The following is a 26,471-nucleotide window of genomic DNA, read 5'->3' as shown; positions in this document are numbered from 1 at the left end:
CTCATGCTTTAAATTCATTTCATTTTGGAAAGCTTGCTATCAACGGATTTCGTTAAAATTTTGGATACGTGTTGCCAACGCATTAGAGAAATAATGTTGATATGTAAAATGGGAATAAGTGGTTCCTGATGGCTTCATGAACTTGGTGATTTTCAGTGCTCCACGTCTATCAAAAACGAACTGGTTAAAATGCTTCTATTTTCAATGTTGAGCTATATTTTGTATTTGTAACTAGCGACATTATTTCACTGAAACTTAATTAAGCCATAGGTAACAGGTTACCACAACCATACTACAGCAATGTTGAAAAAAATTGCATTTCTCGTCACCTATACCCACCATATTCAATAAGACTCATATGGGACACGACTGATTTGTGAATAACACGCACTTTTGGAAGTCACGTCACGGGTAGGCTACAGTATTACGCAGTCAAAATCATGAACATTTTCCTGCACGTTATCCGGCACGCTACGTAGGCCCTACGCTCGCATTTAGACATTCCCATCTATACAATTTTAAAGGCCTTTCCAGTAATCCCAGCAAAGTGTGAAAAATTATAATTGTTTATAATGTCTAAAAGTGAAGGATACCCCGGTAAGTCATTTAAATTGTCATTTGGTATTTTTGAAATGTATAAATTTGGCATAGGATCCTATCAGCAGTAGGCCAATTGATGTAGGTGGCCTATCATAGGCTTAGCTAGTAATCAGATTCGTGTAAAATGTCTGATGATTTTTTTCTCGGGATGAGATTTTGTCTTAGTACTCGGCGTTTGGCTAAACCACTAATACTATAACAACAAACAGGGACAACAAAGGCGATTATGGCCGGGGAAGGGAAGGGGAATGCAAGAGGTAAGAAATTTCAGTTGGTAGGCCTAGGCCTACACCATTTGGAAATCCCCCAGTGAGCCCCTTATCATGCTTATTGAATATTTTAGTAGTGTTATGACCCCGGGCTACTTTTATTTTTACGTGTTACCTTTAAAATGTACGCCTATCATTAAATTGCGGAATTGTAGGCCTATACTCGTGCTTTACACCGCTGATTCAGTTTATATTATCGCAACTCGCCATCTGGGGCGGTGAATTGCTTTCCCCATGCCAACAAATCTTTGCCCTCCCCACTTTAACATGCCAACCCTCTATCGACATTCCAAAACATTATCCCCCTACACCTAGGCCTACATGGCAGCCGGTATTCAGTTTTAGGCAGGCCGAGAAGGGGCAAGCCGCAAGTTTTGGCACGTAGGCCTATATTATTGCAAAAGGCAAAAGCCAAGTATTAATATACCCCGGGGTATAGGCCCTAATAGGTCTACTATTATTTAATATGTTCACTTTTTCTACTCACTTTATTAGGGGTGGTGCAATAATTATGTGTACCCCTGGGGTGAATTCTCAAAATGGTCTGCCAAAAATGCTTGCCCCCCCCCTTTGGCCATGCCAACAAATGTTTGCCCCCCCTTTCGACGTGCCAAAAACCTTTGCCCCCCACCTTTTGATGTGCAAAAAAATCTTTGCCCCCCCCCCTTACACATGCAAGATTTTGGGGAACCCAAATTTCAAACCTTAAATGGTCTTATCATATAATGCGAGCGCAGCGAGCAGGAAATTTTGCATATTTGAATGGGTTCCTAACGTTTTCCTATGCCTTTTTAGGGCGTAATATAGGAACGGGACCCAAAATATCTGTGCCAAAAATTGCTTGCCCCCTCTTTCGACCTGCCAAAAATCGCTTGACCCCCCTTTCGACCTGCCAAAAAATGCTTGCCCCCTCCTTTTCGCCTGGCAAAAAATCTTTGCCCCCCCCTATAATTCACCCCCGGGGGGGTACACATAATTATTGCACCACCCCTTAGGGCCTACCATTTAAAATGTCTAAAATTGCGGAATTGTTAAAATGTCTTAAATTGCGGAATTGAGCAAATTTCTCATACGTCCAGTGCCGTAGGTCCCTACATAAGGGGGCAATGGGGGAAGCTACCCCACCCCTTGTGGGAAGTCCGCCCCTAGACTAAATCCTCCAGTCTCGAATATACGCACGGCCGTTGCACTGTGCTGTATACGAGCCGCCGCCATGTTTGTCCGCCATTTTGCGAGTGAGAGGCCAGGGACACAGGCTAAGTCCGCCCCCCCCCTTGGATGCGGTCGCCCTGAAAAATTTTACTAGGGTCTTTTTGTACTTTTGAGCCTATTTTGTTTCGTCACAAATTCCCCCTTGAATGAGGGTTTCCCCTTTCACTCCTTTGCCCCCCCCCCTTAAAAATTCCTAGCTACGCCCATGATCCCCCCATGACACCACTTCACGGGGAGGGGAAGAGGCACAACATACATTTCTTGATTTTATCAGGTATTTTACCAAGAGAAGGTGCTAGGCATACATGATCATGTTTAAATCTGGCAACACGAGAACTTTGAACTTCTGCGGTAGTCTTGTAGCCGTCCGGCCCTGTTCAGTTTTATACACGCCTTTGAATATGAATTGTTTTGCGCACTTACTTAATGTTTATGGAGCACATTTTCTTCATTAGTTTGTCAAGTTGATGTCAAATGTTCTATTCTATATTATTTGGCAATAGTGTTTTTTTTGCCTATAGTATGTCCAAACATGGTCCAATGTTGTAATTTGTTGTTTTTGATCGCAAAGGTCGGATATTTTAATTCCCGATTTAACTGTGCACCCGCCCGAGGGCTTCGCAAGGGTGCAGAATTCGGCGAAAGTTTGACGGTAATTTTGCCTTTTTTGACACTAAAACGCATTCGATCCTTAATTTTATTTCAACAACATTTTTGATTAGGTAGCGTAATGAGGCGGCTACCAACTTTTTTCCCAAATCTTAAAGAATTATTCTCAAATGTCTGATCTGTGTATTTCCTATTGGTAATACAAATTGACGTGTCAGCCCTAAATATACATAGGCAGGTCGTATTTTGGGCCGGTAGCGAGTCTAATACGTACTGTATATGTGAATATCGATGAATGTTAGAAACGGCAGAAACCGGTTGTGAAGAAGACTACGTGGATCGTATAAGCGTCCTTACCAACCAGTCAACTTTAAGACAAATAGGTGAAAAATGACACTTTAACGACGTTCTTTCATATTTTTTTATTTCAAATTATCCGTGCATATATCGCCTAGTTATAAATGAAAAAATATTTTTTTAGACCAATCAAACCAATATATGGGTGTAGTACGCCCTTAAGTTTCAACAGATAAGTATAGCCTGCATATTGTTTATTCCATTTGAATATAATTTGTTTGTAATTTTGCAATATGCAATTAATTATGGAAACAATATTCGAGTGAATATGGGTTGTGAAAAGATGAGCAAAACAAGCATTATTTATGCCATTCATATGGGCTGAATTATATGAAATACATGTTGCACGTACCTGGGATCAATGTGAAATAGTGGCAATGGTGTTGGGGGGTGTGGGGATGATGGTGGTACAAGTATGTATGGACATTTGTGAGACGGGGAAAGCATTTATAGGCACACCAGTCTATATCACATTGTTTTGCGCATTATTCGCTACTTGCACGGTTCCGCCATTATGCACTATGTGCGGGAGAGCCTCGAACTGGCAGCATACATGAATGGGAATTGAACTAGTCATAACGTTCTGTGTAAGGTTACATAATTCTTCCTTTCATGTATGCTGCCAGTTCGAGGCTCTCCCCGCACATAGTGCATAATGGCGGAACCGTGCAAGTAGCGAATAGGGCTAAAAGGCGTAGAAAAGCGCCACACCAAACCGTTCTAATATTAAAGCAATATTTCCAGTGATCGTAATGTGTTTTCTATAAACTGCTTTGATTGAGGCACGGTGATCTAGTCCGCCTAAAAGTACCAAAAGGGAACGTACAGTGCAATAAGTAGGCCTATTAAGCAATGGAGCATATCTGAGCTGCGTGCTGGTCTCCCGACAAAAAAATCAGTCTAAGGTCGCATTCATAGGTACCTGAATTTGGTTCGACAAGTATTTCATTTGAAAACCGTTTAAACCAATCAATAATCATATTGCTGAAGAAGATAATAAGCTTCTACCTATTTCTATAGAATCCTTAAATAACTGGCTAGATTCTGTTCAAGTGGTGAGTTAAAGCATTGTATTTTGTCTAGGCATGTATAATTAACAATTAACAACGAGAGGACATTGATAATAGAGACATTGCGATTTCCAAACGTAGACATCGGACGTACGTTGATCTATTCAAAACCACTCTCCTGTATCGATGCGAGGTCACGTATTTAGCTATTTTTGAAGATATTCCACGTGCGAAATCGTCGTACTGAGATACATCGTTGAAAATTCATAAAATTTGTCCATTTCCCAATATATTAAAGACAGTCAAAGATTATGAACATATGAAGGAAAGTCTAATTATTATTATGATCCTTTTTGTTTGTAACAAATCATAATAAAGGTACAGCGATGTGTTAAAAATTGACTAAATTTAAACGCAATATTCACACGCAGAGATTGCCCATTGAAATGTGTGTGATACTTAGCGTTAAAAAAATTACAATGCGATTTCCATTTTGGATGCTACGTTGAAATATGCTGATTTTACCTCATGTCTAAGTCCATGCAACGCGCCCAATTTTCAGGACGAAAAAGTCTCATTTTGAAAGTAAAGTCATGATGTATGTATGTAGTGATCTTTAATCTACCAAAATATATGTTTTGGGGCAACTATAATATTTGGGGAGCACAAAAAACAGTTAGGTTTAATCAACATGTAGGTCAAAATTTTAATCAAAATCAAAAGCGGTCTGTTTGAATTTAGGCATAGTCTCAGGTCACTGTTATTTTTCAATCATTAGACCCTCTATTGACCTAGCTTAGAAGCTGTTAGATATTGAGCAAATAATAGTCTTTATTCTGACTTTCTTGTTCTCCATCGTGACGAATGAGCACAATCCAGTCTGGAACAGAGACTAGCCATATTCAACACCGTATTAACGTACGCGAAAACGTACGTGCCACGTGCTGCGTTTGAAAAATCGCAATGTCTCTAATGATTTGAAATGACCGCCAATTATGACTGTTTGACATTTATTACTAGCAATGTGGAAAAAGAGACACACGTATAGAACCGAAAAAGGTACCATTTTAGGAGTAGAGTTCAACACACCATAATCCCGCTTCTGGATATCGCTTGAAGTCAAATGATATGTCATTTTAAAGCGTATGATATATATTTTCTATAAACACGGAATAAAACAAAATTGACCGGGGTCAACTTTACGGCTGATTCGCCGTGTCCGGTCACAATTATGCACAACCTCTATTAAAGTGATATATATTTGGTAGATATTAATATCAAGTTCTGCTGAACAAACAAAATAAGCATTACACTACAGGGGTTGGGCATGAAATTATTGATTGGCTCCAAACAAAGAATTTGAACCAGTGTCTTTGACACCGTAATCATGGCGCAGTGTAGTCCATTCAATCAAATGTTGTCATCAACCTATTTGATAGTCGTGCATTTGTTATGTGTGTGAGACGAACTGTCGCGGTAGATTGCAATCATGCTTTTGCCATATTTACGGTATGATACGTCACGCAGCGTCATCATCCCTATATCTTCGTGTCAAAAATTGCCGTGATAGTACGGCAAATCCACTCGTTCTTCAAAAGCTACGCATGGCGATTTTGGTCCAGATAGGCCGAGCGACTCAGGCTAAGCATATCACTTACACGATATGAGATACCGCAGCGTTTCCATTCATACACGTTTATACGATCTGCGCATGCTCAGTACACCACATTACAAGAAAATTCGATTTGTTGTCAGTTAAAACGCAGGTTTTATTTTCAATACACCCACTGGAAATTCAATACACTCTGTCTTTCTATTTAAGGGGTACTACACCCATTGATTTTTTTTGCATTTTTTGCATTTTGTGAAGAAATTACAAAAAAAATTGGACAAAGTGGTATGCAAAATGAAGGGGCAAATCTTCTCGTTTTATTGGTGGCATCGGTATCAACGTAGCTTACATGCTTTTAATAGTAGAAGCCAAAGTGTGGTACATCACTGATGATCTAAATTCACTTCATTTTGGAAAGCTTACTATCAACGGATTTCGTTAAAATTTTGGATATGTGTTGCTAACACGTTAGGGAAATAAAGTTGATATGTAAAATGGGAATAAGTGGTTCCTGATTTCTTTTATGACTTCATGAACTTGATGCTTCACAACTATCAAAAAAGGAACTGGTTAAAATGCTTCTATTTTCAATGTTGAGCTATATTTTGTATTTTTAACTTGCGACATTATTTCACTGAAACTTAATTAAGCCACAGGTAACAGGTTACCACAACCATACTACAGCAATGTTGAAAACAATTGTATTTCTTGTCACCTATACCACCATATTGGGTAGTTTTCCGTAAGCTTAACTTTTGTGATTTTGGTAACTATTTTATATTTATTTGTGAAATCCATCTCAACTAGGCATTCTAAATTGTACTCACTATTTACACCCCAAGGTATATTAGTATATCCATCTTGCACTTCTCGATATATATCCAGTTAAAGACAGAATATCAAAATTATTCCTCATTCTGATATCACAGACTCTCACATGTGTATTCAAAATTGATGCTTAAATTTGACCTGAACCAATTGACCTATAACCTGACATACGGTGACCTAATAGCTTTTTCCTCTCCTAACAACACATTATAGTATTAACTTGACTAATGACTATGCATCCATTGTGTAAGTGTTTATTTAATTTATTCAGTGTTATATATTTTGCATATACCACTAGAATTTCTATAGAGAGTATAACAAAGGATTTAATGTATTCTATTCTATTCATGTACCCTACTTGAACATGTTGCAAAGAATAAATTATGGTTTGTTATGAAACACGCATCTGGGTAACTAGGATACAGTAAACAAAAAATATATAGGGCTAAAATGACTTACTATACAATGGTTTAAAAGCACCTTTTTATTTCACATGATCCGTGCATATATCGCCTAGCTATAAATGAAAAAAATATTTTTTTAGACCAATCAAACCAATATATGGGCGTAGTACGTCCTTAACATATTGTAAATACTAATACGATCAATAGTAGTTAGGGGAAAAAGTTCACTTTGGTGACCACTCTCTGGCTAGTAAGGTTTGACGATTGATTCGACTTCTATGGACCATTTAGAAAAAAATAGCCACCATGTCCTCGCGAAAATCCGGCATTTTTCGCTAGAGGCCAAAATCAAAATGGCCGCCACCACCATTTTGAAAATTTAAGTTTTGAACCAGAGCACCTATAATCATGCACAAAGACACTTTTCGGATATGTCGAGTACAAGGATTCCGATTCTGACATTAGTTTGACATTACGGCATCATTTTCACCCAGAAATCCAAGATGGTGGCCGGCACCATCTTGAAAAATTTAGTTATGAACAAGAGGACCTTAAATCGTGTACAAAGACACTTTTTTGGATAAGTCGACCACAAGGATTTCAAATTTGACATTACTTTGACATTACGAACTCATATTTACCCAGAAATCCAAGATGGTGGCCGCCGGCGCCATCTTGAAAAAAATAAGTTTTGAACCAGATTACCTAAAATCGTGTACAAAGACACTTTTTCCGGTAAGTCGACCCCAAGAAATCCGAATCTGACATTAATTTGACGTTACAAAATAATTTTTGCCCAGAAATCCAAGATGGCCCCCATTTGGTAGAGCGTAAATGTGATTTTTGAATGAAAGCAGAAGCATAAATGTGTCATTTCCGCCTTATCTGGGGTTCATGTCCCTTATATGGGGTTTAAACTGCCTTATCTTGGGTTTACATCCCTTATCTAGGGATAAGGCGCCTTACCTGTGGTTTAGACGGCCTTATCCTGGGTTACGTTCCTTACCTGTGGCTAAGATGCCTTAACCTTAGCATATCGCAGTCTAAACCCAGATAAGGCATCTAAACCCCAGATAATGCGCCGTAACCCCAGATAAGGGACGTAGACCGTCGATAAAGCAGTCCAACCCCCAAATAAGGCGCTTTAACCCTAAATAAGGAACATAAACCTAAGATAAGGCATCTAAACCCCACATAAGGTGCCCAAACTCTAGATACGGGTCGTTAACCCCAGATAAGGGTCGTAAACCTCAGATAAGACATCTAAACCCAAGATAAGGCGCCTTAACCCCAGATAGACGTAAACTTATATATGACAGTTTAAACCCCCGATAAGGCGCCGTAACCCCAGATAAGGGACGTACACCTCAGATAAACCAGTCCCAACCCCAAATAAGGCGCCTTAACCATAAATAAGGAACATAAACCTAATATAAGAGAAGTAAACCCCAGACGGCGCCTTATCTGGGGTTTAGACTGCCATATCTGAGTTTACGTCTCTTATCTGGGGTTAAGGCGCCTTAACTTGGGTTTAGATGCCTTATCTGAGGTTTACGGCCCTTATCTGGGATTAACAACCCTTATCTAGAGTTAAGGCACCTTATGTGGGGTTTAGATGCCTTTTCTGGGGTTTATGTTCCTTATTTAGGGTTAAGGCGCCTTATTTGGGGTTTAGACTGCTTTATCTGGGGTCTACGTCGCTTATCTGGGGTTACGGCGCATTATCTGGGGTTTATATGCCTTATCTGGGTTTAGACTGCGATATGCTAAGGTTAAGGCATCTTAGCCACAGGTAAGGAACGTAAACCCAGGATAAGGCCGTCTAAACCACAGATAAGGCGCCTTATCCCTAGATAAGGGATGTAAACCCAGGATAGGGCAGTTGAAACCCCATATAAGAGACATGAACCCCAGATAAGGCGGAAATGACACACTTATGCTTCTGCTCTCATTCAAAAATCACATTTACGCTCTACCAAATGGGGCCATCTTGGATTTCTGGGCAAAAAATATTTTGTAACGTCAAATTAATGTCAGATTCGGATTTCTTGAGGTCGACTTACCGGAAAAAGTGTCTTTGTACACGATTTTAGGTAATCTGGTTCAAAACTTATTATTTTCAAGATGGCGCCGGCGGCCACCATCTTGGAAATATGAGTTCGTAATGTCAAAGTAATGTCAAATTTGAAATCCTTGTGGTCGACTTATCCAAAAAAGTGTCTTTGTACACGATTTAAGGTCCTCTTGTTCATAATTAAATTTTTCAAGATGGTGCCGGCCACCATCTTGGATTTCTGGGTGAAAATGATGCCGTAATGTCAAACTAATGTCAGAATCGGAATCCTTGTACTGACATATCCGAAAAACTGTCTTTGTGCATGATTATAGGTGCTCTGGTTCAAAACTTAAATTTTCAAAATGGTGGTGGCGGCCATTTTGATTTTGGCCTCTAGCGAAAAATGCCGGGATTTTCGCGAGGGACATGGTGGCTATTTTTTTCTAAATGGTCCATAGAAGTCGAATCAATCGTCAAACCTTACTAGCCAGAGAGTGGTCACCAAAGTGAACTTTTCCCCCTAACTAATAGTTCTGAAGCTATAGACGTATTTATAACGACTGCATTACTCTTTGTGAAGTCTTAGTGGTAATATCAGCTCTGTTGTTTGGTCTATGTACACATACATGTACATCGGGCATCAGTGCATGATTTGTCAAATGACATTGCATTTTTAGCTCGACAATTGTTGTTTATTCCAAGGTCACGGCTCATAAACCTGTCAAAACCGATTACAATAATATCAGACCATTGAGCCCGATTTGAGAGAAGCTATACTTGGCTGACGAATTAATTTGGTTTCCAATTTATTCTAACGGACTGATTATTCATTAAAATATCAAAATATTGGAAATCGTTATTGCAATACATTCATGAAATGCCTGTAATCAGCTGGTAAAGACATCTGATGATAGAGCATATTGTTCGCATCTGCAGTAAGAGTTTTTAGTTTAGATATTCTAATTGATGCAAAAAGGAAAACAAAACATTGCAAAATATGGATGACTATGGAATGTCCCATGAGAAATCTCTCGGCAATCGGCATCTGAGTTTTTCAACAAGTTTTTTAAAATCAATATTTTAAATCAATATACTGAGCTGTTTTCGAATAAAATCATGAAACAAAGCAGTAAATAATTATTTTAATGTTTATTGTCGGTACGTTTTGTATACTAATCAACTACGGTTGGGGCGATATCGAACATTTGCGTAGAGCATACTCTGACCTGCTACCACGAAATGAGCTTGAAGTCACAAGTTGGTTCCTGACTGCTGAGTCGGTTGATATTCTTTGTGTGCCGCGCACATCGTGGCACCAGTGATTGAACACCCATTTACTAAGACCATACAGGCATACTATTGGCTTGAACAGAACACCAACGCAGCAGGCAGGATGGGTTTCCAAGAACTTACCCTTGGAGTACACCACATTTTCATTCTAAAATTTAAGCTTTAAAATTAACCTAATTATTATGTTATACATGTATGTGAATGTTTCATTCATAGTGTTGTTACTTCAACTTTATGTATACAGAAAATGAAGGCCATTTCTGCAAATAACATGCGTTGATAATAGCAACAAACGTACGTAGCTAATCAACGAACCTACAGAATATTTAAGTAGTATATTAATAGACTAAACACCTCAAAAGAAATAAGTCCCCCTCTGAACACGTCGTCATAACATCGTAAGGTTTCGTTTTGTACCAACAAAACTAACTTTGAAATAATTATATGACTGTTTACTAAGTGCTGTGTGAAAATGAGAGATTTCCATGACTTCAGGGCTGAATGAGCCTAAATTGAAGACAAAAAGTGCCCTTTTCCAAAGTCATAAAGTAGGCCTATGCTTGTTAACTGCAAGGCGTATGGGACAAGGAATGGAACTGACCATCTTACAACTCACTGTGCTGAACTCTGCACCAAGGGGATTCGCATGGCTGAATGATCAAGAATCGATACACATTACAGTAAATGTTCACTTGGTGAGGATTTTAAACTGCACTCAAACACATGGGGTTTTCCATTAGTAACAAGCCATGAATCAACTTTTGTGACAAGCATAGGCATACTTTGTGACTTTTGAAAAGGGCAGTTTTTGCCTTCAATTTAGGCTCATTCAGTCCTGAAGTCATGGAAATCTCTCATTTTCACACAGCACTTAGTAAACAGTCATATAATTATTTCAAAGTTAGTTTTGTTGGTACAAAATGAAACATCACGATGTTATGACGACATGTTCAGAGGGGGACTTATTTCTTTTGAGGTGTGTATATCACAAATGTTCCAATAAGGAAAATCACATCACTTTCCCTGTGGAAGCTAAACAGTGTGAGCATCATGGGCTTAAAGGCCCATTCAGTGATTTGCTCATCCGGATGATCGTAAAATCATCAAAATTCAGATTTTGGTACCTTTGTCATTGTCATAGATGTGCTAACATAGCCTGCGAGTGGTTCAGCCGAAAGCCGTGTATTTAAGGCAAAATAGGACATAGCTACATGAATTTGAATGGGCTTTAACTTCGTCAGTACTGCTGTTTTCTTTGTTTTTTGCCAAATTTGTCATTTCAAAAATACCAAATCACAATTTGAATGACTTATCCTTCACTTTTAAGCAATTTATAAACAAGTTTAAAATGTTTACACTTGCGCTGGGATCAATGAATGGGTCTATAAATGAAACATACAGACCTGCTCATTCAATGTTAGTGTTTATTGTTTGCTGTTGTATTTTCATTTATTATTGAATGAAAAAAAGATGAATGAAATACAACAGACTTAACTGTAACTTAACTCCGGTTTGAAACACTGACTCCAGTTGTGGACGATAAAACAGAGGGAGTATGGGTTTCAAAATAATTTACCCATTCCAACACACTCCCTCACTTTGTGGAAGACTTTTCTTCAATATTCAACAGGGGCCAATACAGCATGCAATACATCGATATCCGTGGATAATACATGTTATTTAGATGTGCATACTGCAGTTACTGTCCGTTTTCCTATACATAATACACAGTGCTCTTTCCCATTGACGCGTGACCTCTACAAATAGCGTACGTTAAAAGAATGGGGATATGCCTAGTTAACGTCGCTGTGTGAAAAATAACCGGCCAATATTAAAAGTACTCTTCTATAGTTCTAGAAAATATAGTTTTGTAACATGTCCTAAATTTTTAGCTAATTTAGATGTTTGGAAATATTCGTACTTTGGTGTTTTAGTTAATGTTATAGGTAATAGTACATTGCCTAGTTAACGTCGCTGTGTGAAAAATAACCGACCAATATTAAAAGTACTCTTCTAAAATTCTAGACAATATAGTTTTGTAACATGTCCTAAATATTTAGCTAATTTAGATGTTTGGAAATATTCGTACTTTGGTGTTTTAGGAATGATATGTAAACGACAGATAACACCAAAAAATATGAAGAAATTATTTCCAAACCGTGTTAAGTCTGCAAACCACCATGTTTCTCATTTTCAAGAACGCTGGTTAACAATAAGCAGAGTTTTGTCTCATTTCGTAAACAAAAGCCCACACAGAATTGTTCTCTAGCGCTCGCTTTATAATCGTTCACCCAACTGAAACTATAATCCCAGCCATTGCTCCATTGTACGTGTAAAAGCAGAAACATATGATGTGTGTATTTAACCAGAGAAGATATGATTTAATCAGTTGAGCTGCTTTCAATGAGTGTTATCTTGGTTTAATAGCTTTTAATGGGGTTTAAGTCCTGCAAAGGTCGAATTGAATTCTACTGTAGACATGACTGCATCATGGTACAAGAAAAAAAATATATATTAATTAGTACAAATTTTCTGTAACTTAACTCCGGTTTGAAACACTGACTCTAGTTGTGGAAGATAAAACAGAGGGAGTATGGGTTTCAAAATAATTTACCCATTCCATTCGAAAAAAAAACCACACTCCCTCACTTTGTGGAAGATTTTTCTTCAATATTCAACGGGGGCCAATACGGCAAGCAATACATCGATATCCATGGATAATACATGTTATTTAGATGTGTACAAGAAAAAAAAATCAATTAGTACAAATTGCCTTATTATTTAAATATTCAATTACAATTTGGTTTCCCAATGATTTAAACTGACTCTTCATTTGGATTAAATTAAGCTTCAATTTGAAAAATATTTATTGCAAAATGTCGTCCGTCTATGACGATGGAAAGATCTGATGAAATTATTTGATATCATTATCACTATTTGTTGAACATAGGGGTCTATTCATGAGTAATTTAAGGTGTGACGAAGTGCCCATTTTTATCAGACCAGTTTACCATCATAAGCGCATCACTTAAATTGTATCACGGTTCACAATTGAGAGGTCACGGATCATACATCTTTTGATAAAAATAATGTAGAACTCCCTACATAATAAATAATGAAACTGGAAATTTATTGGAAACTAAAGTGAATGGGATATTGCACCTTTTAATAAAGAGCAGCATCCGGCAGACCCGTATGTAGGAATTCTTGGACCTTTTTCCGGGAGTGGGAGCGATTTTGTGAAAATTGTGGGTTTTTTTTTTTCAAAAGAAGAAGTGCGGTGATTTATAGCGCGCTACGCACAGGCACAACGCATAGTCGTTGATCCACAAGCACACGTTTCCCAATATTTGGATCTCTTTTGACCAAAGAAGCGTACACAACTTGATAAAAAACCCATCCAAAACATGGACAATACAAAGACCAGCCATGGATTACGATATGTTACGAGTCGTTGACGCAAGACCTTTTACTAAAATTCACATCAGAATGCACAACAAAACACATTGTACATCAACAATATCTGAATCTGAAATGAAAAATAGAGTATGATTGATAATGGTTTTCACATATGAACAATAAATGCACATACAATATAATCACAATAATAACTACTTATTAACCGGCAGATTTTTACTTGTGTGATTACAAAGTTTTGTTGCACTTAATACATGTAATATGTCCTGATTCACCTGTTGAGAAGATCGCCGCTCAGCGAAGCCGAATGAAGACATGAATTTATATCCTTTGTGAATAAAATTCTTGCACAGATGACAATCTCCAAAATGGCGCTGCTTTTACCAATCACTCCTTCAGGAAACGGGCTTTTTCTGCACAGTTCCACTATAAATTTACATTGATAGACGTGTTTTCCATAAACCAGACATCAGCAAGTCTACAGAACAATAATCCCCTTTTGGGAAGAAAATAGCACTTTGCTGCACCCGAAATCCCCTTCATACATACATCATCATACATCATCATTTTATTTCATTCAAATCAACATACAAAATATATATAAGACACAAAAATTTGAATGAGGAGATGCTCAAAAGGCCCAAAGGCCTGAAGCGAGCACCCCCTTACACTACCCTAAGTTACAACATACAAGTACACAAACTTAACAAATAAAAGAAAAAAGAAAGAGGAGAAGAACATCGATGTATTGCTGGATTAATAGCACAATACCTGCTATACAAATTAACTGGCTCACCATGCTCACGGGCACCTCTTTTTAAAGCAGATAGAGTAACATATTAGAAAGTCTAACCGTCTTTTAACTCAGATCTGCCAGGAAAAACTGGTCCTTCTCTCTTATATACCAAATTGGTAATGGACAATTCCACGCTATGATTTTCCCTACATGATGCAATACAATGGTCATCATGGTCATATTGAGACACATGGGAACTTCCAAGATCGAAAAATAGATATGATTGACTTTGTTTTTCTGATCATAACAGGATAAAATGTCTTTCTACACAAACTATTTCAGGATTACTTGTAAAGGGGATTCCCATCTCTCATGAAATTGCTTGAAATTGAAAACAAAGATCAATTTAAATTAGTCGGGCCGCATCACACATGCAATCATGTTACGGTTAAATATTTAAAAAAAAACCAGCAAAGATTGTACCTGTACAAAGGTCTTCTGAAATGCCAGTCGAATTGTTTGCAACGTTATTTTTACTTCCAGGTCTGAATATGGCCAATGCCCGGTGTAAATGATTTTTAATTTTCAGCAGTTCTATAATATCTTATACATTTTGTTCACTATTACAGATAAATCATGGCTCAACAACATACCACTACCACAACGGTAATAACACAGCAGCCAGGATCAGGGCAGGCTACGCAGGTGATTCAGGTATGACTTCAAAACAGATCCACCATGGTTCCGTACATCAGACAGCGACTATATCTGGCCGAATGCTCACAATTCTTTTATCTAAATTATCTTTTATTTAAATACTATATTGAAAAAAAAACGCGATTTCGCAAATTCGCAGGGACACGATGTTGAATGCTCATTTACACTATTAGTATATCAAAAGAGGGGCAATTGCTGCCTCTGTCTGTAACTCTGTCTGTCTGTCCGCCTATTTTCTCAGAGACTAGGGGTCGCACGTTCCTCAAACTTGGTGAGTGGGTGCAGCTTGACCCCAGACAGAACAAGTTTGTATTGGTTAGTGGGTCAAGGTCACCCGAGGTCATCCAGGGGTCAAATGAGTAAAAACTGTTTTTCTCAGAGACTGGGGTCGCACGTTCCTCAAACTTGACGGGTGGGTGCGTCTTGACTCGGGACGGAACAAGTTTGTATTGGTTAGTGGGTCAAGGTCACCAGAGGTCATCTAGGTGTCAAATTATAAAAAAATGTCATATGGGCATGCAACTTGGTGGGTAGGTGCATCTTGACCTAAGACGGAACAAGTTTGTGCAACTTGGTGGGTAGGTGCATCTTGACCTAAGACGGAACAAGTTTTTATTGGTTAGTGGGTCAAGGTCACCCAGGGGTCATCTGAGGTAAAATTAGTAAAAACTGTTTTCCGCCTATTTTCTCGGAGACTAGGGGTCGCACGTTCCTCAAACTTGGTGGGTGGATGCATCTGGACCTCAGACAGAACAAGTTTGTTTCGGTAAGTGGGCCAAGATCACTCGAGGTCATCCAGGGTCATCTGAGGTCAAATTAGTAAAAACTGTCGTATGAGCATGAAACTTGGTTGGTACAGTCAACTTTTAGAGTCAAATTTTTGGAAGGTCATTTTGGGGTCATCCGGGGTCACCCAGGGGTCATCTGAGGTCAAAATAGTAAAAAATGTCGTATGGGCATGAAACTATGAAACTTGGTGGGTACAGTCAACTTTTAGAGTCAAATTTTTTGACGGTCGTTTTGGGGTCATCCCAGGTCAAATTATTAAAACTGTCGTATGGGCATGAAACGTGGTGGGTACAGTCTACATTTAGAGCCATATTTTGGAAGGTCATTTTGAGGTCACAAGGGGTCATCTGAAGTCAAATTAGTAAAAACTGTCCTATGGGCATAAAACTTGGTGGGTACAGTCACCATCAGCAAGGTAAGAATTATAACACATATATTCTGTTTATTTGGACGCCCGAAGTTCAAAGGCAAAACCAACCATACCCATTGATTCTTGGACTCTTGCTAATTAAGGTACGAATGAAAAGATCCAGATCGATACTAAAGTCGTAATTGGCGTGTAATCCAAGGGAATGGGTTCCTATAATTATTCACGTGTTCCTTTCCATAAGGCGAAAGCGACCTATTTCGTGAGCTTTGGGTCAAGACACCTTACCTATAATTAAGTGCTGAGAAGTAAAAACATGTTGAATATAAACCAGAACAGCCAGTTCAATCAATTTTATTTCACACGGTTAATTTGTGGCTAATTATTCAGAAATATATTCTCATTCTTGTCACACAAAAGGTACTTATATGAACATGGCTTCCAGTCTCGTCACAGGCCTAAATTTATCGCTTAAAAAGACCTGCGCATTCACTCCGATGATTTCAGCGTCTGATTTGGGTGGGTAAATAATTTATGTAATGGACAATATGTTTCTGACATATAGTCAACCTAAGCCATACTGTAGGGCAAAGTAACTTTTTTCTATAATTGAGTGCCCCAGTATAAAAACGGCCCATGGCACATTTTTTGTCATTGGGAGAAATCGGCACTGTAAATGTACGAATGTTCAATAAAATACATAAGAAATTTGATGCTTAAAAGATTAAATTGACAACATTCCCGAGTTACATTCATGATGTGTTATGTTTGTATCGATGACCATTGGTGACCTTTGACATTTTTCAACAGCGCCCTCTATTTTTCAAAAATGTGCCATGGGCCGTTTTTATACTGGGCCACTCAATTGTCATCGAAGTACACTTAATCAAATAACTATAATGATGACTTTCATCAAGATACATTTAATGATGGAAAGTGTAAAGAAAAAAACCCTCAAAGCAACTTATTCTAGATAGAGGAACTACAAATTCTGAAATATGAACGTTCTAACTTGTACATGGGGATCTTTTTGATCAAACAAACCTATCTATCAATAAATGAGCCCGGGAAATGAAGCGAAATGAAATGCCCTAAGGGTAAAACGCCTACTACCAATTGCCTTTTTACCGGCATTTTTAGTCAAATCCGATCGTTAGTATATGCCCAATTTATACGAACTTATGTCCTGCGAATGAGAGTCCTCGTGTAAATTGATAATTTTGCCAAGCAATATTCCAGGACCTCTGACCTGTCGATATTCCCCCAAAATAGGACCGTTTCTCTGGAATGTTTTGGCTTTCACACACTTTAGTTGTGTATTTACCTGGTAAGTTTATGGTTTTATAGGTCACATGGCTACCCCACTAGTTGATTGAGGTCATATTGCAGAGGAAACATTTTCCACATGAAAATTGCATCACAACCCAGCTAACACATTACGTTTTCACGACGTTTCCTGACGTTGGACTTAGGTTGTCATTTACGTTGTAAACACGTAAATCTGTGAACTCGTATTCGTGTCGTGACAACGTTATTTTCGACGTTGATTTTTGGACGTTGATAAAACGTCATTATGACGTTGTTTCGACGTTGATGCAATGTTTGACTAGACCGGGTGACAACGTTTGAATAATACGTTCAGAAAACGTTACACAAAATGAAACGACATGGAATAGTTTGGATGTTGACACCATGGAATGTAAATTCTTCCATTCCAAGAAGATGGTTGTCCAGCCAAAATTTCTCCATCGTGCCTTTAGGCGTGAAACTCAGAGTAACGACTTCTATTCCTGAAGGTCTAAACTTTGAATTTTTATACGCTCTCCCTTTTTGGGATTGAGCATCATTTTTGCTGGATGTTAATATAATGTCATAATCACATTGTCTCGACGTATAAAGCACGTGGTTAAAACGAGGTTTAACAGTCATGAACTGACCCATATAAACGTCATCTACGAATGTCGTTAGTACGCACATTTATGACGTTGTTTCAACGTATAAAGCACGTTATTACAACGCCGTATAAATATCATGTTAGTTTCTGACGTTGATATAACGTCATAGTGACGTTGTTTCGACGTTCACAACTTGACGTCGAAACAACGTCATAATAACGTTACATTAACGTTTGGGAATAACGTGCCAAGGGTGGCTGAGGATTAGGGGGAGGGATTCATAACGTAAATTTGATTTGAAACCCCTATTAAAAAAATTGAATCTAGTAAAAAAATGTCTAAATGAACTCCCAGACATCTAAACTAAGTAAATAAATACAGAAGTTCATTTAAAAGACCAATACTTGCTCAGAATGATTGTAAATGTGGGAAAAAGAGGTGGGGTTACATCCTCCCTATAGATTTGAACCCTTTGTGATGATCTTTGACCTTTGTTGACCTCAATATCATTTCGCACATATATTCCCCTGGTATCAAGTATTCTGCCCACCAAGTTTAAGCCCAATTGGACAAAGGTTGAAATCCACAACCTTTGACCTTGACCTCCGATGACCTTTAAAACCACCCGAAGGACATGTTTTTCCCTGTACCTATCTATACCCGAAATATCGCGTTGATGCGGCGAAGCGCGGCGAAATACATAGCCGGACAGACAGACAACCCATCCCCCCCCACACACACCCCTACCCGGTCACGCATACAAAGCGAGATACCGCACACAGTGCACAGCGAGGATAAAAAAGGACACAGGCATAAAGACCGAGGTCTTTGTATTTTCACATTAGAAGTGAGGAGTATGCCTATACACCCCCTAGGCACCTCCTCGCTATTTTAGGCATAACTATTTCTGGTGTCCTGTCTATGTAACTATTTCTGGTGGCATGAACTCTCTGGTGTCCTGTCTAAATACATTACCTTACATTTAATATATGAATATAACGCTCATTACTCTCAATCAAAATTACTCTGGCCTTGCATTCGTAAGTTTATAACATTATGCCGTCATCTATCAGCTTCTCAACGATGCAATAAAGGGTATGTATTGAGGACAGTTGACAATAACAAGTTCGGCAAATAAAATCAAGCTCATTAGAGTTCACAGAAAATAACGAAACAAAAGCTTACCGCTAATGCATATTCACAGAAGATAACGATAATTCATAAACACCGATTTGTCAGTTTTTACTTTCCTTCTCTATCACTCCTCCCTACGTAAATTCGCCCAGCCCCATTTCCCTACTATGACATTAAAACACCCTGAATTTTAGTTCGGCAGAGTTGGGCCTCGAACCCACGCCGCAACTAGCCGCTATATCGTGTCTACAGCATACTTTAACCGATAATTAGCAATGCGTTTCCCTCCCTGACAAAAACACAGCTGAGTTTTATGAACCATTAGTAACGTAAGTTGATTGTTTTTGCCCGCACTCTCTCATTTTTGAACCGATTTCCATAAAAAAGGTGCCAAAATGCTCAGGAGGATGAACCACTTCAAATGAGATGTGTAGGTAAAATGTTTGAAGCATTTAATTTTTTTACAATGTAACACAGTTTATGACACAGGACCTATAATGTTCCATTCTAGGCCTGAGTGGACAATACCAACAGCTATTACACTAATATACAAATATATTTTGCTCGCTATTTTTAATATAGATTTTCGTTTCTATATCAAATTATTCATCTTTTTTATGCTTTTTTGTGGCAATTTTTATTCTATAAACTGTGCATTTGTGTGCGAATTGAGGGTGCTACTTACATACATTTTAAATTAGCCAAATAACATATGACTTATTGTTAAAATTTCATGCTAAAAGATTTTTGAAAATTTCCTTGCCATTTGTCAGTCTTTTTTTTCTGATCTTCTAATACCATTATACAAGTGTCTACCCCTTGTAAAGATGCAAACACGATTTAAGGTAAATAGTGTCATCATCGTTCAACTTTTCTTTAAAATGACTCATTTTTACATGCCATCAAACAACCGTGATTTGAAGGTAAGTTATCGGTGTTCATCTTGTGGCTATATATTGAGATGTGGCGAAGTAGAATTGTGCTATCTGCAATTATGAAGTTTGATGGGTTAAATTTTATGATTGGAAGAATGTATGAGTGCTGATGATTCTTTTTGGTACCAAAATCGCCAAAAAGTAAGTTAAGGCTTTCGGTTCTGAACCCTCGATATATATTTTGCATAACAAGAAGAGAAAGTATGAAAAGTATTGCAGGATTATTTCCCAACTTAAATAAAATAATCGTAAAATTCATTATATTACGGTCTTTCAAAAACACCACAGGTTCTATACCAATAGCTGATGATATGTGGTGCAGACCAGTGATCATGTCACTGAAATGAGACCGTATTATCATGGTATTATACAACGTAGGATGAACATGATTAACGTGATTGAAGTAGACATTTTTATTACACACAGAATGCAGACGGATCATTTTTGTTGGTTGAAATGACTTGCAGCGGTTCAACCCATCCCTTACATGGCTCCAATATATGTTTCAATAATTCAAAAGCTGCAATCATAGCCCGGGATTTGGTAATTTGGGACTGGACCCTGGATTTTGATTATTTTCTGGTTTTTTTAAATCGACGTTTATGTAAAGTGAATATAGCTATTACATGTAGTGGTATGTGTAAGAGATCAAAACCAATTTAACCAAAGTTCGTTTCGTTAATTCCCGAAATCTTTTGAAACACACACACTCCTACTCCCACCCGCTCAAAAAAAACAACAACAAACAAACAAACAAACAAACAAACAAAAATCAAAAGAAAAATAGATACCCAAACTTTGTCATCATATCATCAATACTCGTAGTGCGCGGTGCGCAATGGTAAAATGAGGTCTTGCCAGTCGTGGTTCGTTTGCATTTTACTGATGTCCTGGATTAAATCTATAATTTTGTTTAGCTTTCGAGCTTTAAAACCTATTTAACATATTAAGTAGCATGAACCCTTAACCTGACTATAATCCAAAATCTGAATGTAACATGTTGCACTTTTTAGTTAAATTTAGGTCAATGTCACAATTCCATGTGTTAATATACAACGTTCACAAAACGTTTTGTTTGTTTCGTTTATCATGTTTATGGCAGGTTCAACAACATGAATTGAGAGAGTGGAATACCAACATATGTGCTTGCTTTGATGACATTCCCAGTTGTAAGTAAAATGTTTCGCAATAATCCAACATTGTAGGCAATGATAGATAACGGCGCCTATGTGTTTGAAATGAGAGTTAAAGGAAGTGTCCGGCAATCACAACATTAGGTATTATATGTTAGAAAAATATTTATCAAGCACGAATCACGTGGTTTTATTTCAATCAAACTCATAATAACCATAAAAACGAATAAAAACAGCCGTCTCTCTACACGCGATATTCAAAATTCCCGCGCCGAAATGTTCTAGAACAGTGACGTCATGGTTATTTGTGCTTATTTGTCGACAGGCTTCATTGAACTATTGGGACGTCACTGTTCAAGACAATTTCGGCGCGGGAATTTTGAATATCGCGTGTTGAGAGATGGCTGTTTTTATTCGTTTTTATGGTTAATATGAGTTTGTTTGAAATAAAACCATGTGATTCGTGCTTGATAATTATTTTTCTAACATATAAGGCTTAATATTGTGATTACCGGACACTTCCTTTAACGGTGCCCAATCAGCGTGATTGCAATATCCCCAGTCCTGACGAAACACTATAAACTTACCCTTTGAAACTCATGCTAAGGCACAACATCTAATTTGGTCATATAGCGTTATCGGTGGCCCTTTCTATCGTATCCTGAACATTTGCATAGAACACTATACAAGCATCACCAGGGTAACATAAAAAGAGTCAGTATCACCGGACACCGATGGTGCCGTAGAACCAAATAAGTAGTGGTGCAAAATTCTTTCCAAATTTGTTCCAAACAATCTCCAAAATTCTGCTTTCAATATTCCCTCACTTTCTTCAGGAACAGTGGTGTTCCACTTGCATTAACTGACGCGTTGTTTCAAAAACCAGATTTCAACATATCAACAGAAATGTATATCGCATTTTGGTGAAAGATGCGCATTTTGGCATACTCCAAACCTCATTCGTTATAGCTAGATTAGTAATACATTGGTTTCGTAAAAGAAATGCTTGTTCACAATTACCCTGCTTTGAAGGCACATAGTTGTAATAACATAATTTGTTACACCGGAGGAGCAACCCTGTAATACATCTCTTTCTTCTAGTCTTTTAAGCACTAGTAAACTGGAAAATCCCTATTCTAATAATAGATCATTCTTTTACATATTTTTGAAATGACAAATTTGGCACAAAACGATGAAAACAGCAGTACTGACGAAGTTGAAGCCCCATTCAAATACATGTAGCTAATTTAGATACTATCAGTATCTAAATTACAGATTCGTGTAAAATGTCTTATTTTGTCTTAAATACACGGCTTTTGGCTGAACCACTCACAGGCTATGTTAGCACATCTATGACAATTACAAAGGTACAAAGAGCTGAATTTAGATGATTTTTATGATCGTCCGGATGAGCAAATCACTGAATGGGCCTTTAAATGGTTGTAAACTGTTAAATATGGCTCCTGTCACCCTACTTAGTGTTTTATTTATAATTTCTGTGACAGGTCTTTTGTCATTCTTATGTGGACCTTTCTACCAGTGTCATTTGGCATCAAGAATGGGTGAAAACTGCTGTGTTCCATACTGCGTTCAAGGTGGTGTCATAGCCATGCGAACTAAAATCAGAACAGAAAACCATATCCAGGTAAGTTGTTATGAGTGTGTTTATTATTTTTAATGTTTTCTCCAGTGTGGTATTATTTTATCGAAGATATGTTCCATCGAATACTTTTTAGTAGCATGCAATTTGTCTTGCTTGTATTTACAGACAGCTTATTTGCTTTAAACCAATTATTGACCTCTAACTAGTTCCTTGTTAATGAGATCAAAATTAGATATAATATCTGGGTGTGAATAGGTAATAGTAGTGTCGTCTGCAAACAAAACAAGTTCTAGAACAGAGGTAGTATTTATAATATCAGTAACATACAGTATAGTAATGGGCCTAAAATCGATCCCTGCGGTACACCACATGAAATGCTCATATAGCTGGATTTACATGAATTGTAATATACATATTGTTTCCTATTTACAAATAATCTGTAAACCAATTTAATACATTTAAATTTCTATTCCAAATATCGATATCGATGATATATTTCCATCAGACATTCTACATAACATTCCCCTAACCAGATGTTATTTTTTCGATCTCTCCTTGTGTACCCAAGCATCATCCTTTCCATAATTCTTTGTGTAGTCAGAAGTTTCCTTTCCATATTTTTGTATAATGTCCATGTTTGACTTCCATATGTTATGGCAGGTAAGATGCATTGATTTGGCATGGTTTAGTTTGTTAGTATGACTTTTTGTTTGCTGAAAGCTGCCCATCCTGCTTGCGTTTTTCTCTTTATTTTCTTTTGTCTTAGATTTGTGTATTTGGATACCTGTTCCAGTGTTTCACTACTAATTTTGATTTTCTTGTAATCTGCATACATGTTGAACATGTGACCTTTGTTTTTGACATGCTCATATTTTTCCTACTTTCGATGTTCAAATCAGTTAACATTTCTTCCAACTCGGTTGCGTCTCCATATGATCACAGTGTCATCTGGAATTCCTCCGATGGTTTATCCTTCCATTTACATCGATGCCTTTATCAACCAGTTCAATCTCTTGAGGATTTCTTTTAGGGTTGCCACAAACAACTTAGTTGACATGGTATCTCCCTAATATCCTCCTCTTCTGATAAAAATTGGTTCACTGTCCTTATGAAGTCCTAGTATCAGGTATAGCTGTGGCATTGGTATAGATTTACTAATGATTTACCGAACTTTCAATTTTTACGTTGTTGACCCTGCCGAAGTCAACATTTGACCTTTGACCTTTTGATAATAACTTGAAAACGGTGTATCCTAGATAAGTCAAATTACACATTTTCCGAGTCCTTATACTTTGTAACATGATCAAAGCAAGATTGTTTTGAGTCCTGGCTTTGGACGTGATCTGTCACGGACCCACAGCGGGTATGAAATATGCGGGCTCACATGGAAAACATTGTATATAACATATTGCGTATATATATATAGTTATTTCTGACTTTACGTTTTTTTTTGTTCAAATTACAGGGAAGTATCTGTGGTGACTGCTGTACACTGATGTGCTGTGGGCCGTGTGCTGTGGCACAACTGAAGCGAGAGATGGACTATGTCCACGGTGTAAAATAACAATATTGAAGAATAGCAAGAATATTTAATACCAGGCCAGAAAATCTCAATGTATTGCCACCTGCATAGCTCTACGTAGAGAAGACTTGAACCTTCAGCGAGTCTGGTTACATATATCTCTCAAATGTTATATTCATATATTATTCTGCGTATAATCTATACACCACTTTTCGAATCCTCCATAAAAAACATTATTGTAAGATTTCTGAAAAATAAATCGATTTTTATTTCCCCCAACAAAATGAATGGAAATCGCTAGACCTATATTTCATTCCCATCACCTATCGTGAATACATGTTATAATAGTGGTGCGTTTACAAAAAAAAAGAAAGTTCAAAAAAATTTACATGCAATTTTGAAAAAGTCATGTTGTTTATTATCCATTTGAATCTGATATTTACCAGATTTGTATATTTAGAGAAAGTTAAAGAAAGAAAAATCTTGATTACTTCATGTGTTTCTTAAAACTGACATATTGTGTCAATTGTATGTTGTTTATCACAGATTGAAAGAGTGCCTCGATACTTGTCGTTCCCAGCAAGCACAACAAAATGTTTAACCGAAAACGTTTCAATGTCGGATTACATAAAGGGTATAAAAAGTTTTAATAACATTCAGAAATCATTTTTTGAAACTTTTGATGTAAAACATTTTAGCATCATGTTATTAAATGTTGACCAAACATTTTCCAAAAACGTTTTCCAAAAATATTTTACAATAATATTCGTACAACATGATCAAAATGTTGTTGAAGTTTGTTTTCACATAAAATGTTTTCATGACCTTTATAACCAGACATTTAAATGTGATGCGATCAAGCAAAATCAGTCGGAACTCGGAAATATGAAATTTTCAGTTTCTTTTAGGATAGGAAAAAGCATTTACAAAGCTGGATTTTGCAGAAAATTCCATTGAAATTGAACAAATAGTTCCACAGATATGAACAATGAAAGACTTTCCAAAACAAAAGGTAACAAAAGGAAATATTTCATTTGTTTGGCTATATCTATCAATATCAATATTTCCGAGTTCCGACTGATTTGGCTTGATCGCATCACAAATGTTTAAAAGTTTTGGCCAAAGTTTTGGCCAAAACAAAACGCATTTATAGTACATTGCAAAAACATGTTTGTGTTTGCTGGGTTGTAGTGTATGTATTTCCGCTGTGTTCAGCTTATTAAATATATTATAACGTTAATTAGCGCGGTTTATTAAACCGAGTTCATATAGCATTTAAAAACTGGATTCCTCATGGGATATTCACATTTAATCACTTTGATCATGTTGAAGCATCTGTTATTGATAATAATATAAAGTGACATTAGAGAATGAATTTGGAGAAAACCTTCTGATAATTACAAACACTCGCTGAGCAGCAAGACCTTCCCTCTAAGCTTTTAATCCGATAAGCTGATTATCTATTTGTTTTCATGAATTGGAAGACATTCTTTGAGGTATTACTGAGCTCAATCATCTGAAATTACTGGAGCGTGAGTCACCCAGGCTGGTGGCTCAGCATAGTATTTTATTAACAGAAGTTTTTCTCCAAATTTGTTTCCTAATGGACTTCCTCACCGTTGGAATTTAGTCAATTATATATGAAAGATACATTTCAAAATTTTAACCCTATACGTTTTCAATGATATATGCAATGTTTGGTTCTGGGTATGGAGTGGCAGGTATGTGGGGGGTGGGTGTGGGGGGGTATATATTTCTAGATGTACATACCTTCAAGTGGGGTTGTTTTTAAATGACATCTATGCGAGTGATTTTTGTGAATGATCTGAGCGTTTAATGTGTATTCATCATGATGGATGTTCATGGCATAGGTATGATATGTCTTCGATGTGTGTGGGTGTGGGGTGTGTGAGCACTGTAAATGTAAATTGCAATTGCAGGATAATCTTATTCAATTTTAGGTCAGCTCTTTCGTT

General features: G+C 37.4%; 1 protein-coding gene across 1 annotated transcript in view; it reads left to right on the top strand.

Moving 5' to 3' along the window:
* LOC140171288 (cornifelin homolog A-like) overlaps positions 1–26,209 on the top strand; it is a 34,395-nt gene extending 8,186 nt beyond the window's left edge. The window contains exons 2-5 of the mRNA XM_072194518.1: positions 15,030–15,114; positions 21,340–21,406; positions 22,876–23,015; positions 24,439–26,209. Of these exons, the coding sequence (XP_072050619.1) occupies positions 15,037–15,114; positions 21,340–21,406; positions 22,876–23,015; positions 24,439–24,537 (384 nt within the window). The 5' untranslated portion in view covers positions 15,030–15,036 and the 3' untranslated portion in view covers positions 24,538–26,209. The remainder of the gene's footprint in view (positions 1–15,029; positions 15,115–21,339; positions 21,407–22,875; positions 23,016–24,438) is intronic.
* Positions 26,210–26,471: the final 262 nt, after the last annotated feature.

This window comes from Amphiura filiformis, chromosome 15 (assembly GCF_039555335.1).
Source record: "Amphiura filiformis chromosome 15, Afil_fr2py, whole genome shotgun sequence".
Lineage (NCBI taxonomy): Eukaryota > Metazoa > Echinodermata > Ophiuroidea > Amphilepidida > Amphiuridae > Amphiura > Amphiura filiformis.
Note: the sequence above shows the minus strand (reverse complement) of the source record. Positions and strands in the feature narration are given on the sequence as shown.